The sequence below is a fragment of the Panthera leo genome, chromosome E3, assembly GCF_018350215.1.
Source record: "Panthera leo isolate Ple1 chromosome E3, P.leo_Ple1_pat1.1, whole genome shotgun sequence".
Lineage (NCBI taxonomy): Eukaryota > Metazoa > Chordata > Mammalia > Carnivora > Felidae > Panthera > Panthera leo.
This window is the reverse complement of record NC_056694.1, coordinates 35,824,056-35,844,843: the sequence shown is the minus strand read 5'-3', so window position 1 is coordinate 35,844,843 and position 20,788 is coordinate 35,824,056. Positions and strand designations below refer to the sequence as shown.

The 20,788-nt window shown below is 39.8% G+C and overlaps 1 protein-coding gene across 18 annotated transcripts in view; it reads left to right on the top strand.

Annotated features, from left to right (window-relative positions):
- RBFOX1 (RNA binding fox-1 homolog 1) overlaps positions 1 to 20,788 on the top strand; it is a 1,461,670-nt gene that overhangs the window by 417,429 nt on the left and 1,023,453 nt on the right. For 15 of the 18 annotated variants that reach the window (XM_042921400.1, XM_042921398.1, XM_042921404.1 and 12 more), the window contains one exon: positions 16,777 to 16,840. The exons of the other annotated variants lie outside the window; for them this stretch is intronic. In XM_042921400.1, the coding sequence (XP_042777334.1) occupies positions 16,777 to 16,840 (64 nt within the window). The remainder of the gene's footprint in view (positions 1 to 16,776; positions 16,841 to 20,788) is intronic. 18 annotated transcript variants of the gene reach the window in all.

Genomic DNA, 20,788 nt, shown 5'->3' with positions numbered 1-20,788 from the left:
TCGTGCCTTCTTTCTCTCTCTCTCTCTCTCTCTCTCTCTCTCTCTCTCAAAATAAATAAATAAACTTAAAGCAAAAAGAAATCCCACTGAGTACAAGGTCAAAACCAAATCACACCGCCCTTGCCTTCTGGTCCTGGGCCTTATTTCTTGGAATCGGAGACTTAGACTGATAGGTTATTGACCTCCTTCCACTTGTACCCAAGTGGCCATCCACACTATTCCCAAGTCACTTCTTGAGACCAGCTGCATATGAACTTCAGCTTAGATAGGGTAATTTTCTCTCAACAGAACCATTTTACTCATCAGAATCTGTCCATTTGCTCCAGGCCAATAGAACTAAGTTCAAATTATCTCACCTGCTTGCCACCTTTAATGCCATTTTTGAAAACCCTCCCCCCCTCCCACTTCATCCTACTCCATGCCTCCAGATTGTGGAATGAGCCTTAGTCTTAAACATACTCATATCTACTGTTTTCTTTGTCTGGAATACCTCTTCCACCTGCCTGAAGCCCCTTACCCATCCTGATCTCCACCTGGGAAAATACTGCTCTGTCATTTCATACCTAGTTCAGATGCCAGCTTTGCAAAATGCCCCTTGGTTCTCCCAAATAAAATGAGTTCATGGTATCAGTACTGTTTCCATGTATGTCTAAAGAACCACTTGAATTTTGTATTTAAACTTCCTGGCTTCAGGGTGACTGAGTGGCTCAGTTGGTTAAGTGTTCAACTTCAGCTCAGGTTATGATCTCGCGGTCTTTGAGTTTGACCTATGCATCGGGCTCTGTGCTGATAGCTCGGAGCCTGGAGCTTGCTTTGGACTCTCTCTCTCTCTCTCTCTCTCTCTCTCTCTCTCTGCCCCTCCCCGACTTGTGTACTGTCTCTCTCTGTCTCTTAAAAATACACAAACATTAAAAAAATGAAACTTCTTGGCTTCAGATTTCAGCTCTGCCTGGTACTAAATGTGTGATGTTAGATAAGCTACAGTACGGTACCTGTGAAAGCCTCACTGTCCTCACCTGTAGAATAGACATAAGCTTCACAACTACCTCTTCTAGCTGTGAGGACAGTAGAACTGTGAACATAAAGCACTTAACAATGCTCAGTATAAGATACCTGCTGCTTTGTTGTTATTATGATTATTTTATATGTATGTATTTTTTAAAAATGTCTTTAGTTTCCAAGCAAGAGCTCCTCGAACATGAGGCTTATTCATTTTTATAACCCTGGCACTTTGCACAGTGACTAGTTCATAAATAAAACCCAACACTTCCATGGAATTTAAAAAGACACTTTTCACCGAAAAAGGCACTGGAGGACAATCTGTTTATTGTAAGAATTTTGATAACTCACCACCAGTCATTTGGAAGGAAAAGGAGAAATCTGCTCTATCTTCATCCCCTGGAATAGATAACTTACATAAGAAGTACATATATGGGGGTGCCTGGGTGGCTCAGTTGGTTAAGCATCTGACTGTTGATTTTGGCTCAGGTCATGATCTCATGGTTTGTGGTTTCAAGCCCTGTGTCGGGCTCTGTGTTGACAGGGCAGAGCCTGCTTGGGACTCTCTCTCTCTCTTTCTCTGTCCCTCCCCTGCTTATGTTTTCTCTCACTTTCTCTCTCTCTCAATAAATAACCTTAAGAGAAGTACATGAACTGATAATTACCCCCATGGCTAGTACAGACCTTTGCAGCAGCAGCAAACTGTCAAGCCATGGAGGATAGGTAAACAGCGGATTATTACAGGGAATGTATGTTTGGGAAAGAGCCCTAATCTTTATACATTGAGATCTTCTAAGAAAGACTGCCCTCTTTTCCCCACAAAATATACTCTGGGGTCCTAAAAAGGCTGGATCTGAAGCTGTGAAAATAATCTTCTGTTACAGATACTGACATTATAAATTTTCCTTTTAGCTTCTTTATCTAAGCAGAGAAATAGAAACATGGCAGGGGTGTGTCCAAACCTGTGTTACAGGATAACTGCTTAGTTGTGGACCATTTGTTAGCAAGAAGCTTCCCAGCACAAGCTGGTTCCTATTTTAAGTCCTTGGCTAGTTTCTGACAAGCCACTTTATGGAAGGGCATGATGATATATGGCCTTCCCCAGCTCCACGGTGTGAGTTTTGACATCACCCACAATTCTGCATATTCACTTTGCTCCGATCCAGAAATAACTGTTCTCCCTTCACCTTTAGTATTCAAGGTTGTGTCCTGATCCCAATACATCTGTGTTTAGGGCAAAACTGGAGGGTCGTCAATTAATCTTATGCATGACAGTTAATTACTCCCCAAAGCCTCTTTTTCTCCTTCCCAGCTGGACAGAGAAGTGGAGAGTTCCCGGTTCTGATACCAGCATTTCCCATCTCCTGGTTGGCTTCTTTCTGGCAGCTTTCCTCTTCCCCCTCTACTGCTGAAGTAGGAGGGGATTTAGGGATTTGTATTCAAGGAGAATTTAGAAATGCTTTGTGTTTCAAAGAGTGCTTTGCCTGGGCATTTAATACCTGTGACCCTAAAATCCCCCAGACAGAGCTATGCTGCTAAAATAAAATGGCCACTTTCTTGTTCTCCATTCTTGATTACAAAGCCTGTATTTGCCCATAATGGACTTGATTTTAAAATCATTCTTTGCAACTTTGGCCACATTCCTTTATGCCCAAGACCTTTTTTCAAGTAATAGAATTTTGGCCTTTTTCATTGGTCACTGCTTTATTTTCCAGTTTTTAAAAGTACCTGATGACCATGGATTGTATGAGAACTATATCTCCTACAGGGTCTTGGACCCTAATATTGACGATGATGGTAATGATGATGATGATGGTCATTTTGCATTTAGGATAAATGAGACCCAGTGGGTTGTGATGATGTTCTTGCTGCCTCACTAACTTTGGTAAGTTCATATTTGTGTTTGTTGAACCAATTCAAGTTGTAGAATTTCTTATAGTCTCTTTTCTTCTGAATATTGCTGTTCCTTAAATGATGAAAATATGGATTTGTCTATTAGGATCTGAGTAAATGAGATTGATAGCCTGCCATATGGTTGGTACTTGATAAGTGTCTTGATTAAATTGAGGATTGTCTGGTCCAAACACCATGCACAATTTAAAAAGGAAGTGGTAGTTAAGTAAGATCTTTATTTGAATTAAGGAGAACAAAAAAAGCAAAAGAAAAATCATTGCAGGATAATGTATCTGGGGAAATGGGAAAGCTGACAGATTCACTGTTCGATCTCAAGCCTTACAGAGGGGTGTCAACTTGGGAGACTCTGGAAAAGAAAAAGAAAGCTAGTAATGGACCAGGTGATTACCTTGTTACTGAAATTGATTTGTTTCCGTTTCATAGATGAGGACACTGAGGTTTTTATGCCATTTTCCCAGGATGGCAGAGACCTGATCTAAATTCACAATTATTCTTCATCTACTACTTTGCTGCTTCTCAGAAATGTTAAAACATCCTGGGCCATTCATCAAGGACTTGGAATTCAGTCTACTACCATTGCCCACAGCTATTGGGTCTCCTTGAGGTTGCCCTGGTTTTGTCTCAGACGTTGCCCAGAGCCCCTTTTTTTTGGAGCATATATATCCTGTGTCTCCTATATGTAGATATTTATGTTTATATTTGTGCATGTGTGTGTGCACAATTTATGTAGTTTGTGGAAATAGCAAATGTTATGCCCCTGTCTTCCCGGAAGCCAGCAGAAGGGGGGATGGCATTTGGCTAGAGCTCAACCACACACGGATTTTGTCAATGTATTACCGACAAGAGGGACAGGAAAATGAAGAGGAAACTCTTTTCTGTGGGCTCACGAGGGCCATAAGAAGAGAGACACTTTAATCTGTGTACTTTGTTCTTTCTAGGTGAGATGCTACCACACACTATATGCAGGTATAAAGTGGAAAACTTGATTTGCCAAACCAGCCAAACATTGCTGAAGTCAAGATGGGAAGGCACTGTCTGTGTAATTTGTCTCTAAAGTGGGATTGATCATGCCCTCCTGCCTGGTACACTAGGCTGAATGAAGATCGACAGACAATGTCTGTGGGAGTTCTTTGTGCACTGGAAGGGACCAAATAAGGCAGGACTGGTGTTACTGTTGCATCACCTTGTCATTATTGTCGTCATCAACTTTCTTTGAGAGAGAGAATTCTGTACATGGGGGTGCAGCCCAGTCATCCATAAGATGCCCTCACCTCTTAAACCTCCAGAAAATACTCCTCTCTGGTGAAGATCCTGCAAGGACTACCAGTCACACACCACCACTCTGTGCTTGGCTCTATATTAGCAGCTCTATATACCTTTCTCATTTAATCTCTACAGGGGCTTGTTATTACCATTTTGAAAAGTCTGAGGCATAGAAGGATTAAAGGATTTGCCGAAACTCAGGAAACTAACGTGTGCTTGAGCTGTGGATTTGAACCTATCCTTTTAACCACTCTGCTCTGAGGATTGAGGATATGCCTTGGATTAGTAGGAATGATAGTAAGCTACTAGTCTTGCTTCCTTGGTGTTAGAGGAACACAGATAAACACTGAGAACCCACATGTGTGTTTGTGCACTTCGCTTGCTGTTCTGTTATGCACCAAACCCCTTTTCTTCTGCGACCAGAGACCAGCCATGCTCAAAGATTTACCTCATCTCCAGGGTACTTAGGGCTTCTTTATGTCTGCCCATTGCAACTTGGAGTACATAAGCAATTTTCTTCTCTAAATTAAACGCTTCCCAAGTTGTGGTGGAGCATGCTCTTTAAAGTGATGGTTTTAAAGTGAATGTTGATCCCAGCATTTTGATATTATATTGTAGGCTGTTATCCTTCATCAGTAATTTACTGAGTACTTCCCCTTCAACAGGTGCTTGGGAGAGAGAGATGAGTAAAGACAATCCTGTCATGGTGCTTACATTCCAGTTGGCAGAAATAGGCAGTGGACGATGGAACAAGTAAATAAGATGATTTTAAAAAGTAGTAAATACTAATGAAGGAACTCGACCCCTAGGGAAAGTCTTTGGGTTTAAGAAGGACAGGAGGGCTTCTTTGACATATAAAAGGTATGAAAGAGTCTGTACTTCAAAGAACCTGGAGATTGATACCCCAAAGTTAGGACTGAAGCAAGGTCCCCTCATCCAGAATGAGCTCAGGTGGGTTCGAGAGATAGGAAGGGAAGACAGTGGGTCTAGAGATGGAGTAAAAGGGGATAAGTAGCAAGGGGCTAGGTCAAGGCAGGGGCTTGCACCACATTCTAAATGAAGAGGGAAGGCATAGAAGGGTATTAAGCAGGGGAAGACATAATCTAATCTTCTTTGTCAAAATATCCCTTCTCATGGTTCACGCTTTCTTAGATGTTTTAAAGGAAGTCCGATTATTTAACCTCAGTTAAATATTAACCTTGTTATTAATATTAACCTACTTATTTAATCCCCATGCAAGTTATGGTTTCTGAATAGGAGATATTTAACTTTATAAGCTGATACGGTTTGAAGTGTTGGGGTTCAGAGCTGAGAGCCAAGAACGAATTTTTGAGATGTCTTCAGTACAAAAGCACGGGGGCAGGACTGGTGGGCAGAGGGAGCTGCCCTGGGCTTAATCAGTGAGGAGGGAATGATTATATGCCTTAAAGTTGAGAGGATGTTAGGGATACTGTAAGTCTCTAAGGTATTTTGGAAGCAAGGGTTCCAGGAACTTGAGGGGCTAGCTGCTGTTAGGAAAAGGTCATTTATAAAAATAAATAAATACATAAAATAAAAATAAGAACAATTTTAAGAATTAGAAAAAAAAGGAAAAGTTCATTTATTACTTACTGTTCAGTAAAAACTCAGTCATGAGACCCTTCAGATGTATATTAGTAGCCCATCAGTTTGAAGGATGGTTGCCAACCTATATCCTGGGGGTGGGGGTGTAGAAATAAGAGAAGTTTCTACAAGGAATTTAAAAAAATTTTTTAAGTTGATTTATTTATTTTTGAAAGACCAGTGTGAAGAGAGAGGGAGTGAGAGAATCCCAGTGCAGAGCCCGACACGGGGCTCTATCCCACCACCGTTAGATCATGACCTGAGCTGAAATCAGGAGTCAGAGGATTAATTGACTGAGCCACCCAGGTGCCCCTCCAAAGGAATTTTTGTATGTTAAAGTATACTTACTGGATCCAGGTGGTTGGGCCAAGATTGCCTTTTGCCCTTAGCAAAGTATCATATCAAGGAAGCTGAGATCCCAGGGAATGGCTCTGCCTGTCTCAAGGACTTGTCAATGGGCTATAAGTTGTAAGGGAATTTAATTTTTTTTCTTCTGCCTTTGTTTCCCACATCAAAAGCCACCTCCACATCTTCCCGTCAGCTAAATTAATAGAAACAGCTTCATCCAGAATCACTCTCCTTATGCGAAGCCGAGGCATATTTTGCAGTCTTTTAACTGTCTTATTTCATTGACTGCAGTTGATGTCTTCATAAATATTTTTTTAAATCCTCCAAATATGATGGAATTATGCATCTCCTGATGAATGGTCAGATTGGGTCAAAACTAATCCAAGATGGGAAGGTGGCAAACCATCACTATTTTAACAAATATCACCTCTGGAATTATGGCAGTCTCTCCCATCACTTCTGGATTAATAACACTTTGCTTTACGATCTCTTCACTGGGGGCAGGGCAAAGGTTTATCTGCTTGGGGGACATATAAAATGTACATCCTCATTTTTCAGACACACACACTGTAGGTCCCCAGAGCACCATTAAAATGTGCTGCATAATCTTTGGAAATTGATTCAAAGAACACAGATGCCAGTTTTTCTGGATGCAAGGGCATTTTCACTGCTGAATCTCCTAACACATTCATTAGAAAACAAATATTTGGCTTTGTAGAAGCTAGTCAATAACCTTGGTATTAATGTGAAAGCTGGGCTTTTCATTCCTGGACTTTGATGTCCAAGAACCCTGCAAAAGGACCATTCCCCTTCCAGTAATTCTGATTTAAGACCCAAACACAGAATGAAAATAAGGTGCTGGTAAGGATTTCATTTCTGACCCTAAGGCCTCCATTTTCAGGCAACATGAGGATTCCTCACCATTTAGTTTTAAGGATCATAATATTTTAGGAAATAAAGATAATTGATTTCTTAAGGTGTCATATGTAAATTCAGGTCCCAGAAATCGGGATGCATTTTGCTGGGAGGGTGATATCCAGACAAGATTATAATCAGCCACAGTTCCCAGATTAGCCTACAAATCCCTCTTTGAAACACAATGTGGCCTTCATTTGCATAATTGCTCATGCTTTAGGTAAGGAAGACAAGGAAGGAAGTGGGGGAGGGAAAGGGAGATACTACAGGTGGATAAGTTGATAAAGCTTCTAGTCATTTGGATGACCGAGGTCTTCAGATAGTTTGATGTAAGGTTGAGGGGGCACTAGAAACAGTGAATTAGATTGTGTGCGTGAGTACTTACACAATATTAATGGCTCTTAAGAATAGGCACATAGTTGGTACAATGAAATAAAGAACAGGGAAGTCACCTTCAGTCTTTTGCTGGATGAATCCTGTAGTTGATCATTGACATTCTACTCTAGCTGAATGACCTTGGTGAATTATTTACACCTTCTTGACCTTAGCTTCTCATTCTGTGTACTAAATGCATTTATTTGGTCAGAGACTTTCACATTCCCAAGATCTGGTCGAGACTTTAAGGGTGCCATAAATATTTCTCTGTTAATTGCGTGGATTGTCCAAACCCATTAAATAACTTCACAATTATACATATTCATTAAAACAGCCACATGACCCTCTTTGGTTGGCTTTTTATAATAAACAACTATTGTATTCTAATAATGTACCACTTAGTCACCTTTTGAAATTGCATATAGGATTTCCCTTGAGGAAAAAAAAAAGATCCTGATACAAAAAATTTTTAAAGCCACTTTCAAAGTGTTTATGTCTGAAATTTTACCTTCTCACACATCAAGTTCCTAATGAAGATTTGGGATGAGGAGAAGGTTAACACAATGTTGTGGGCGCAATTCTTGGAACTGGTTCTATGCTAACAGGTTATGAGGGATTGTATTTGTTTCACACGAAGTGGTATGAACTTCCTCCATAGTTTTGGAGGCTGGAAATCTGAAACCATGGTTTTGGTGGGGTCAGCTAATTTTTCCATTAGTCTTTTGTACTGCTGGCTTTCCTTTTAAAATCAATGTATTTATTTTTGAATATGTTACAATATTTGAAAAATTCACAAATTATAAACAGTATATAGGGGAAAACAAGTCTCTTTTCTACCCATGATCTCCAGCCCCCTCACTTCCCATCCCCAGCTTTTTACCAGTTTCTTTTGTAGCTTCCAGAGATAGTGTAGTTATGTGCTAAGATATGTGTATGTATACCCTTTCCTTTTTTCCCACAAAGCGATAAAAAATGCTATATATGCTATGTAGTACTTTCCCCCCACTTAATGTATTTTGGGTTATCTTTCATATCTATATTGTCAGCTTTTGGAATACATAAATAGATGTTCAAGTAGAACGTGTAACTTGTGTGGATTATAGGTTGTCATATTTCTGCCTGTTCTCTGCCTTGTTAGAGCTACTTGAAACACCTTTCTGTGTTATTATTTAGGATCCTCTAAACTATAATGATATGCACCTGCAACAGTGTTGAAAATCCATATCTTGAGAGTTGGTCTTGTGTAGAAAACTATTTATGTAAGGTGACTGGGGAACATGAGGGTTTTCCTCCAGTGACAGAGTCCCAAGTCATTGACTCTTGGCCTGGAATTCTCTTTCTCTCTGTGGAAACAAGTATGCCTTTTAGGAGAGGAGATAGTTGCTGCTTAGAGCTCCTCCCTCTGAAGGGCAGGAATGTGTACATTGCAGGTTCATATCCATGTCACCTATACAGACGTCCATGGTGCACAAGTGTGTGCCACTGTCGTTCATCGTTAAAGACTGCTTTATCCAGCTTCATCTCCCTCAGTTATCCCCTTTCTCAATTCATAACTGAATTATATTCCCTTTTCATGTGCCATGCATGACCTACCCTGTGCTTTGATCCACAGTTTCCTTTTCCTTGAATGTGAAATTCTTTCCACCCTCAAAGATTGCCAGAGTTCTGCTGCCCTCAGAAAACCTTTCTTGATTCACCCAACTGGAATCTCTTCTTCCCCTTCATTTACCTAGACCCTGTTCTGAATGCATTGTCCCCTCTCTCCCTTTTCTTATCTCTTAAACACCTTTATCCACCCCTCCCCAGATTGCCCTGGACATTATAGTTGCTCATTAAACATTTGGTAATTGATCCCATGGAAACACACGAGATATGTGCTGCATGCCCTTCAGCTATCAGAGACAACTAGACTTCTACTTTCCAAATGCATGGTGCCTCACTCATTAGAAAATTGACAAGCTGCCTAACTGTTTGAACAATCTCCAGCACATTATAAATGTTTGGATAAAACCACCATCAATGCACAGTCATTGCAGAGCCAATAAAAAATGACCTTGTCTTCCCCTCTTTATTTGCATGTTTCCTACAGTATCATCTCCAAAGGCAACAGGAGAAAATGGTGAACAGCTGGGAGAGGGAGATGTCCTTCACACATCCTATATTTGGAACTGGTAGAAATAGCCACTATGATTCTGTGTCAGTTGAGCAGGATAGATATGATTTCAAAATTATATCTTAGTTGTGAGCCCCTTGAGGGCAGGGTCTTTCATCTTGGCATCACCTGTGTTAGGTACATTGTAGGGCAGAGTTGATCAACCACAGGATGGAAAATTCTTTGTTCAGGGGAGCTTTCCTGTGCACTTAGTATGCCTTGTCCTTACCTACTACATGCCAGTAGCACCTCTCTTCCCAGGTTGTAGCAATCAGAAATGTCTCCAGACATTGCCTGAATGAGACCTGGTGGAAGAGATTGCTCCTGGTTGAAATGCACTGATGTAGGAGCTCAGCAAATGTTGAATGAACACAAAAAATTATCATTGTTTGAATATTATCACTTGGCTTTCTTTTTCTCCATGTGAACAACAGTTAATTCATCTAAGCAAATATTTAGGAGAAACATATTTTACTCACTACCTGATTAGTGGGTAAAAACTTGATGTAAACCACCCAAAATTCTAGCCTCCACCTTTTTACAGAGTCCAAAATGTTATGAAGGTATGTTTCCAGCTGGCAACCAATCTATATAACTTGGAATTAAAAAAAAAAAATACCATCCAAGAGATGTTATTTTCACGGCAAGCTATTTTCTAAACAAAAGCATATTCCAAAGATGGGAAGCTGTCCCCCTGCATGAAAAATACTTTATCCTAAACATAACATTGAGTTCACTGTTTTTACTTGGAGTTCAGTTATCACACAAAGTGAGATACACGTGCATTAGAGTAATAACCATTGAGAGGCACCTGGGTGGCTCATTTGGTTGAGTGTCTAACTCCTGATCTCTGCTCAGTCCTTGATCTCAGGGTTGCAAGTTCAAGCCCCACATTGGGCTCTGTTCTGGGCATGGAGCCTACTTAAAAATAACTATTGATGAATTATTACTAAATGACTGCATAGATTCCATGGCATGTGTGGAAGTGCATGCTCAAAGTACTAACAAATACCCAGTTGTATTAATGGTTGGGGATCTAAACTGCATGTTTTACTGAGATTTCTTTATTTAACATTGTTACTGAACTTCACTCACCAATTTATTGGAAAGTCTCAGCTCAGTGGGATATGCACCGAGATGGTTTTCTTTCCATTCAATGTCCCCACCTGTGCTGGATTGCATATTCTCCCCCATTTCTTTTTTTTTTTTTTAGTTTATTTATTTTGAGAACACAAACAGGGAGCAGCAGAGGGAGAGTCCCAGGCAGGCTCTGTGCTGTCAGAGTGACCCTGACTCCAGGCTCCAACTCCACGAACTGTGAGATCATGACCTGAGCTGAAATCAAGAATCAGACTCTTAACCTACTGAGCCACCCAGGCACATCTCCCCCCATTTCTTATTAACATTTTGAACAGAGTTTTCAACTTTCTGGTTATTGGCATCATCTCAATTGGTATTTATACCTCTGTGATTTTCTTTTTTTCAGAGTGGCTTAATTTATTCAAAGTTTCTTCTCTTACTAGTCAGACTTGTAGCTCTGGGCCAGAAGAGGAGAGGTCATGGTATGTTTTTCACCCCCTCTCTTTTGTCTTGGAAAGGATGGGGAGGATTTTATATGTATATCTTTGGGGCACTTCTTCACTGTGTGTGTGTGTGTGTGTGTGTGTGAGAGAGAGAGAGAGAGAGAGAGAGACAGACAGACAGACAGACAGACACACAGACACACACACCCAATAGCTCGGATCAAGCTTTGGGCAGGAAAGTAAAGGCAGAGTGTCTTGGTTCCCAGACTTAAGGTGCGGTTGTATTCTTCCTGCTGCTGATTGTTGTGACTTGTCCGGCTTCTGTGTGGCAAATTTTCTAGTTCTAACTTTCTCATGGTACACACATATCACAGATATCTCAAATAGACATGCAGGGGCCTCTGAGCTCCTAACTTTCTCCATGTGGTGAATGCAGCTCCCACAAAACCCCGTTCAACTACTGGGTGTCTGTTCCAGTAATATATTACTCAAGCTATGGTCCCCGTCACCTTGCAGGTGATGCTCTTGGAATGCACCAGCAAGCTGGCTCAAGCCCAGCTCTTCCTGGTGGAACTTGACAAATGAACAGCAGTAAACTCACTCATACTTCCTATGCCACATGGAAGGATTGAAAAATCTTCCTCTGTTTACCCATTCCCACCTTGCTCCAAATATTACCTCATTTCTGTTTTCGTCTCAGTGCTTAGCAATGTCTCTCAGACACTTACCAGGTTTGCTGCATCAGCAGACATCCAACTGGGAGAAAGAAATTTCAATTTCCTTTTTTTGAGGTACTACTGGTATTCTCAAGGACTTCCCTTGGCATGGACACATGACTTCCTCAGTGTACCTGGGAACAGGTACTTGAGCTCTCATATTTATGATCAGTTTCATAAACCCTCATACTCATTGCTAGATCCCTCCTGGGAACTGTATCTGTCCCAAAGACACTTACATTTGGAACAGAGTATTGTGATTTAAGGAACATGGTGAAAATTGTTTACTCTTCTTTCCACTGTCCTTTGGAAAATATCTGAATTTGGTGTGTGTGTATATATATATATATACATACTGAGTACTGTTTCATTAAAAGTGCCCCTAGTTTTCTGTATGTCTGTGTAACAAATGACCCATTTTCAGAGCATATGTGGTGTAATAGCCCTTATCTTGTCTTTCTAGGAGGTAGTTTCTCATGGACCCAAACAGAGCTTCTTAATGGAGATTTATAATATCAAAAGAGATTACATGAGAACCAAGTAATTATTCTTCATGTATGAATATCAACCAATTTATAAAGGAGTGAAATTAAACATTGAAGTTAATTATATGGACAATCTCACATTTGTGGACCAATTAGGGCTCTTTGGTTGCAAGCAACAGAAACCAATTTCCCCCCTATATTAAGCACAAAGGATGTTTATTAGTGGTTGTTGGGGGTTTTACAGAATTGAGAGGAGGCTGAAATGCAGTGCAAGCAGCTTGACATTCATAACGCAATAGTGAGGTCTCCTCTAGGGAAGGAATGAAATCCAGCCATGGCTCCTGTTCATCTGTCATCCTGCTCCAGTTCTAGATCCCATGGGAGTATATCCCATTGGCCAAACTCAGGCCATAGATTTCACTCTTAAATTCACTCTGGAAGGGAGAGCAAGGGTTTGACAGAAGGTGTCTTCAGGAAACTGCCATATTCTGAAGGAGGCATTGATCTGTGGTCCCACCAAGACTGCACAAAGTGGGGGAGCTGTATCCCTTACAAAACTGGGTGCTGTTAGGACAGAGAATCAGTTGCTGGCCAGTCAAGAACTGATGGCCAGTCTCTCTTTACCAGAACCTCATCCTTGTCCTCTTGCTTGGGGGTTTCAGAGCTACCTCAGGCTACGTTTCAAGGTTGTTCCCATACAGCATTGCCCATCTTCCCTTATCTTGGTTGTATGGAGAACTCTACAGTCTTCCTCTGCATTAAGGTGGTATTTCTCAATCATTAGTTGTATATGGGCTGTACTGTCTTCTTGTGCCTCATAAACATGCCTCTTGCTCAGGCATCCCTTTTATGAAAATCATTCCTCTGGTTCAATTTGCTCTACTTCCTGGTCAATGTCCATTTTCTTCTACAATTTTCCAATTGCGCTTATGCTTACTGGTAGAATACTTCTCTACCAGTTGTGGATTCCCCTTCTAGACTGTCCTTCCTGCTTTGGACTCAGTACCCATTTGTCTGAACTTAGATTTGTTTTTTTTGTTTCAGTGCAGTTATCCTCCCCACTTCTGTGCTGCCTATCTCTGCTCCTAGAGTATGTGCCCTCTGGAATGTAGAGCAGCAAAGGTCTCAGACTGTACATTCTTATTCACATTACTCACGTGAATTAGAGAGCACACAATTGCTTCCTGACCACCGGTGTCACTAACATCACCAGTCACTTCTTTCTCCCTCTCTATCTGAACAAAGGAAAGTCTCTTAATGTCCCTGAGGAACACTTGTGGTTTTAGAAAATAGTCTTAGCTACTTGGGAATAGAGGCCTAACAAGACTAATCTTCCTTCTGGTGAATCATATGTTCTGTCCTGTACAGTACCCTTGGCATACACAGGAGCATCCTAGGTTGGTCAAGTACTAGATTGCTGACCTTAGAGCTGTCAAGACCAATATAGGAATAGCAGAGCCAAAACCTGGAAGTGGATGACACGGATACTGAGAGTGTAAACAGATGAACTCTACCAGTTCAGGGTTTATGATTGTCAAGGACAACATCTTTAAAATTATCAGCTCAATGTTTTTATTCCCATTGCTTATGAGCCCCCTAAGGGTTGTTGCCATGTCTAGTTTATTCACCAATGTATCTTCCATCTATGCAAAGGGCCTGGCACATAATGCTTAATAAATTTTGCTTGAATGATTGAATGAATGGTCAATCAATCCATTTTAATTAGTTTTAATTCCTTTAAACACCAGACTACTGACACTTATGCATCTCTCTGTCTTCAAGCCACAGTCCTTTGAGCTAGGTTCTGAAAGGAAAGCCCTTACAGGAGACTCTTGTTTGTTTCTCTGGGGTTAAAGTAACGGGCATAAGTGAATGTAATTATTTACTACCTATTTTGTGTATGCCATACCAGCTATCAACCTCCTTCTCTAGTCCCCTTTTCCTGGATGGTGGCAGTATGGATTTTTTTTTTTTTTTGGCAGTATGGATTTTTAAAATTCATTATTTATTTTTCCGTTTCTTCCCCTTTCCTATAATCTCTCTTTAGACTTGACCTGTCTCAAACTTTCAACCCCTAAGCTGCCTCTTCTATTGCTACTCATGGATTTCATATTTATTTCTCTTTAGACCATTTGCAAAACTCAGAAGCACGATTTCCACTTTTATGTCACTAGAACAGGTATCCAGCAAATAGCAGAGATACAGTGAGATATTAGTCACCAAGTACTCAGTAGACATTGATACCCTGATAATTTACACGACCATTTTGTGTAAGTCTCAACTTACAAATGTGCTTGCTTTCTTAGACTAAAGGTAAGTAGCCAGTATATTCAAGAGACTTTTGAAAGTCTTCCAGTGTTTCCAGCTAATCTTGTAGGAAGGGAAAAAATAGATATCATTTTGCAATTTATGTTTTTACCAGCATGCAATGAGTACATTCAATTGACTCCAAATGTTTTGCACATTCTAATTTTTGTCCCCTATTGTTTTCCCCTGTTGACTTCAAGTTAATGCATAATTTGAAGTAGGACATCCCTCATAAATTCTATATCATCAGAGTAATGTGGCTTTGATGATATACTGCATTTTAAATGAGCTCTGCCACAAAAGGACGATGGGGGGCCCAAGAGGTTTTTTTTCTTTCTTTTTCTTTTTTTTAAAATTTCCTTCTGTTCTTGCAGTGTGAGAAGTCTAATTATAGTTAGCAGCAAACAGCAGTGTTTCTTCAGCTAGTGTGGCTTGTGAGGTCTCTTCAGATTTTTATAGTATGATATCTTCAGATTTTTATAGTATGTGTCTCAATCCCAACAAGTAGAGATCAGTCTTAAGTGGAAAGAAAGATTAAGGGGAGATTGATAATGCTGGACATGAGTAATGTTGGTCTGCCACAGTCAAGTTCACTAATGCATTCTTATGACTTATTTTACTTATGGGAGTTAAGTAACATTTCTAGAATATTAGAAATAATTTGGGGGAAGAGGCATGGCTTACCTAAACTATATGTAGGGAGTGATTGTTATTTCTTCTAGTATTGTGCTAATATGAGAGGATCTCTCTCTCTACATTGCCTTTCCCAGGGAGGAAGCCAAATGTATACTCATGCTTATTGTAGGATGTAGGGAATAGCTGATCACAGTTCTTCTGGGAATCTTCTTAAAATGCATATTCTCTTGAGTTAGGTCTAGGGTGAAGCCTACGATTCTGCATTTCTTACAAGCTTTCAAGTGACAACAATGCTACTGGTTTATCACAGTATGAATAGCAAGATTTTATAGGGTGTTAACCAAGAATAAACACACTTGTATGTGGGTGTCTCTGCAATAGAGTTGCATATATAGAGGAGAAATAAAAACAGGTATTAATATATACTACCTAATTTGAAATGAGTCATGATGGCATGATTTGATACCACAATACAGGTGGACACTATCTTTATGCCCTTTGTGTAGTTGAGGGCTATACAGCTTGGAGAGATTTAGTGACATGATCACGTTGCACTGCTAGCGATAGTGGAGTGCATGCTGGAGACAGAGTTTGAACCCAGGCATTCTGCTTTCAGAGACCATGCTTAAATGCCTATAGTGCCCATAGACTATTGCCTCAAATGAAGTTTGTCTAGAGTGTAGTCTCTAGAGTTTTGCCATCTTTACCATCATAAACTCTTAATTAAATGAATATTTATTGAGTACCTGAGAGTATGTCTTCAGGCTTTGCAGTTGACAAGAGAAGGTGATGTGGTCCCACTGACGTCCAGCAAATAGCCCTCATTGCTAGCTGAAATCCAAGGGGGAGACATATGAATATAAAATAAAGTCATTATCTAAAATAATTGGCTGGATGGAGAAAATGACTTATGGGACAAAATAAAGAAATTTAGATTCTAGGAACTTTGAGGTCAACTGCAGATTAATTCTATCTTTGTTTAGATTTATGCTTTTTAATCCTTTTTATTCAGGTAAAATTCACATGGCATAAAGGTAACCATTTGAAAGTGTACAATTCAGTGGCATTTAGGGCATGCACAATGTTGTGCAGCCATCACCTCCAATAAGCCCCTGAAAGATGCTCAACATTATTAGTCATCAGAACAATGAAAATCAAAACCACAATGAGATACCATTTCACACCTACTAGAATGGCTATATTAAAAAAAAAAAAAAAGAAAGTAAAATGTTGTCAAGGGTGTGGAGAAACCTTCATAAATTGCTGTTGGGATTGCAAAATAGTACAACTGCCATGGAAAACAGTTTTTGGGGGTTCTTAAAATGTTAAACGTAGAATTATTACTGGCTTTTGATGACTGAGTTTCTTTGCCTTTTTTCAACTATATCTTTAGTTTTCTCACTGCTTCTTCCAGAATTTGTCTTAATTGCTAACATTCAGTTCTTCAGCACATATCAGTATAGTAGCCATTGATATCCAAACTTGCTATCTTAGAATCAAGGGATTATTTCCTCATCACAAGAATTCATTTTCTTTCTTAGATGGGACCAGAGAGGGAGGATAAGAGTTGCCACTCACCCTGCCACAAGTAGTCTGTTATCCCAGGTACTGTATTCACTGTGTCATATAGAGTGTCCATATAATTAAAATAAGAATCGTCTCCCATAGCTCTCTATATGGGACAGACTTCTCTGACTCCAGGAGAAAGAACATAAAATGGCTTTTGGTGCAGAAAGTATCTACGCCATGGCTGCTGCAGGAAAATTGCATTTGAATCACTGGGAAGAATGATAGGGGCAGAATTAAACCCTAATTCTGCCACTTGCCAGATGTGTAACCTTGTGCAAATCATTTGACTTACTGGGGCCTCAGTTTCTCCAAATAAGTCACATTGTGGCACCTAATGAAAATGGCTGCTGATTAAATAAGATGATGCAGGAAAGAATTCAGCATATTGTGTGGCACATAGGACTCCATGCCAACTATTATTGTTTTGTGGCTGTGGTTGTCCCTACCCTAGTTCTCTACCTTGTTCTACAGTTTGGATCTACTTACACATCACAATCACTTTTTTTTTTTTAACTTCTGTGACTCTCATTTTCCTCCTACAAGCTAATTGCCTTTTTTCCTTCTTTTTGAACATTTTGAATGTTTTTGAATAAGACAAACTTTAAACAGTTTTTGAAAGTTTTTTCCACACATAGTCAACCTAAGAGTGAAAGTTTTACAGTGTTTAAGAGAAAGGGAGGTCTAGTGTTTCCAGGTGTATGCAGCAACCCCACATGGCCCACCAGTCTCTGCCCTTAAGTGTACAGGCTTAAGAATCTTCCTTAAAAATTTTTTAAGTTTATTAATTTGAGAGAGAGAGAAAGGAGGGAAGAGAAAGAGAGAATCTCAAGCAGGCTCCACACTGTCAGCACCGAGCCCAACACAGAGCTCAGTCTCACAAAGTGTGAGACTATGACCTGAGCCAAAACCAAGAGCTGGGTGCTTAACTGACTGAGCCACCCAGGTGCCCCAAGAATCTCACTTTTGATGAACTAGAGAAGCAGGTTGCCCTTACCAGGTCAGTTGAAGGACCCAGTGCCTATATATAGTGATCTGATTTAGTACAAGGCTTGGAGAATCCAACTTGTGACTATAGAGGCATATTTTTACCTTATTTGTACTTCACTAATTGAATGTTCTTAGAAGCAGATTTTGATCTTAAGTCTGATGAAATTCCCCTTTAACGTTGTTAACTCGTAGATGGCCACAAAATGAGATGGTTATAAGAAACTCAACTCAGCCATTGTCCAGAAATTTCATGAATGCTCATCACACATCTGTGATGTCTTTGTTGACAACTTTTTATATATAATGCATAAAAGATGATTAGATTTTAAAAATTCATTTATCACTTTATCTGATAAAACACTATCTAAAAAAACTATTGGATTTTCTTACCTCGTTTTAGGTTTTTTATTAGAGAAAGAGAATACTAGTAGATTATTTTGTTTTAAATTATATTTACAATATTTCTACATTATAAATCTATTAAAATATCTGTTCTCTGACTTCTTAGAGTTTAGGTCAGTGATTATCTGGTATCAGAAGAAATCCCTGCCTAGATCACCCAAATATTTCCACACTATGAGATAGTACCAAGAGCAAGCAGTAATCGTATTAACCAGGAATGGATAAAGTACTTTTATAAAGAGGAATCCTAGGATAAGGACACTTTTAGAGGTGGAAGAATTCTAAGGTATTTCTAAATAATGAAGAATCTTATTTTTTAAAGGTAAGGTGTTCTTGTTATAAGGTTGCACAGTCAGTTGATGATGGATTACAGATTAGAACCCTTGGAGTCTGCATAATGGTATGATGGTTCTAAGTCCTTCCATGTTAGGTTTGGAACAGACAATGGTTGTAGGTTCTCCTAGAATAGTCTTGGAAAGAAACTTTGAGATCAAGATAACCTCGTCAGTCACCGGTTCAGATGAGCACTGGATGTTGTATGGAAACCAATTGGACAATAAATTTCATATTAAAAAAGTAATGAATGAATGAATAAATAAATAAATAAATTAAAAAAATAACCTCCTCATTGTATATATAGAAGACTCTGACATTCATTTATCTAACTAGTATTTATGGAAAACTTACTAAGTGCCAAACACTTAGGTCTAAACAGAGGTGACAGCACTGACCAAGACTACAAAGTTCCTTGTTCACATGGAGCTTCCATCCCAATGCAGGAATCAGACCATAAACAGGTAAGTTGATGATCAGTTGAGAAGCACTAGGGTGACAATAATGCAGGGTGATTTAGTGGCACCAAAAATAGGTGTAGCAAATGGAAGGCATTAGTAAGGAGTAAGGATATTGGGTTTTTTCCTAAGTGCAGTGGAAAGACACTGTAGAGTTTTAAGTATGATAGGATTGATACTTAAAAGACCTCTTGGACAGCTATGTGGAGAATCTGTTGTAATGGGTCTAAGGGGCAAGCAAGAAGACCAACTAGTAGGCTGATATTGTGGGTCAAGAGAGAGATGATGCTAGCAATGGGGAGGCAGAGAAGTAGTAGACAGATAAGGGATATATGCTGAACATAAAGATGAGGACTTGCCTCTAGACTAAGTATGAGAAGAGAGCAAGACGACTTTAAAATAACTGTAATGTTTTTAGCTTGAGCATCTGAATGGATGAACCCAAGAAGTTTGCATCAGGATTGCAACTAGCATTCACAGTATTGATTTACATCTGTTTTTAGAATAAATCTCGAGATTCACAAGCTATGCCTGACCAGAAGTCAGATGCTCATTTGCTTCTTTGCTCTTTCTCAAATAACACCTCACCTAGGGCTGGATTGTGGAGTGGAGTAAACTCAGGGATCAGCACAGCTGTGCTGTGGAGGTTCACCCTGCTTCTTGCTTTCCTTTGAGTCCAATGATGGCAGAGCTGAGGGATGTCTCAGTGGGTAATAGCATGATCAACTTCCCTGCATGCGACTACAGTCTTAGACAAGGGTTCTGTCTTCTTGGGTGCTGCGATCATCTTCTTTTGTAAGACTGTCTGTGAACTTCATTAACCTGCCATTGACTTCCTCTTGATACATTAATGGGACCACACAATGTTGAGTCACAGTTTGAAAGGATGTTTGTCATCACAGTGTGACATCTCTCTGCTCCCTGACACTCTGCTGTTTGTCATTCCTCTTCCTGTGCTCTCCCTCCCCAGGCTAGTCTATCCTTTGGCAGTGATCACATCCGAGCCAATTTGGATCAATTCTTTTGTTCATTTCAAATTTAAATGAGCTTAATGTTTAGCAGCTGATGAAATGTATACTCAAGATGTGGCACATTCGTACGCTGTGCCTTAGGTTGAGCATGTTGGAATTTCATAGGTGGGGAAAAGCATTCTCTTGGCTTCATGTTTAAAATTCATAGTACAGTGTTTCTTTCCTACAGCCTGTAGCTTATGAATTCAGGAACCCTGGGCATTTTAACAGCTGCCTGTCATTAAGATACTTTACTGCCTGTGACTTGAAAAGATGGAAGGGCAGAAACCTCTTGGACTATATTCACCCTCATGTATGAGCATGAACAAGGTCTGCCTGAAGAAATATTTTCTTTCTTAACTATGACTTCTGACTTGGAAGCTTATTTCTTCCCTCTCTTTGACCTTCTCTCCCCACACCTTGGGATTTCACTTTTTATATCTCACTGTGACTCAGGGAAGACCTTTGCTGCTTTGTTTTTCTTTGTTTTCTACTTACATGCCCTTCTGGCCTGAATGATTTTTACTTGATTAGAGAGAGACACTTTGAGGGAAGTGCACAGGATTGTGTGAAGAATTTTCCCTGAGAATCACACTGAAGCATGGCCAAATAAGTTAGAGTCTCTTTCTAAATACTCTGTAAGACAAATTTTCTAAAATGTCACAGTGGGGTTTTCCTTCGGAGAAGATGTATCTAGGCAGGGCACCCTGCATTTAAAAAAAAAAGGGAGGGAAGGGAAAGATATAAAGATCATTTGGACATTTGGGGGACAAAACAATTCAGGGCACTTTCCT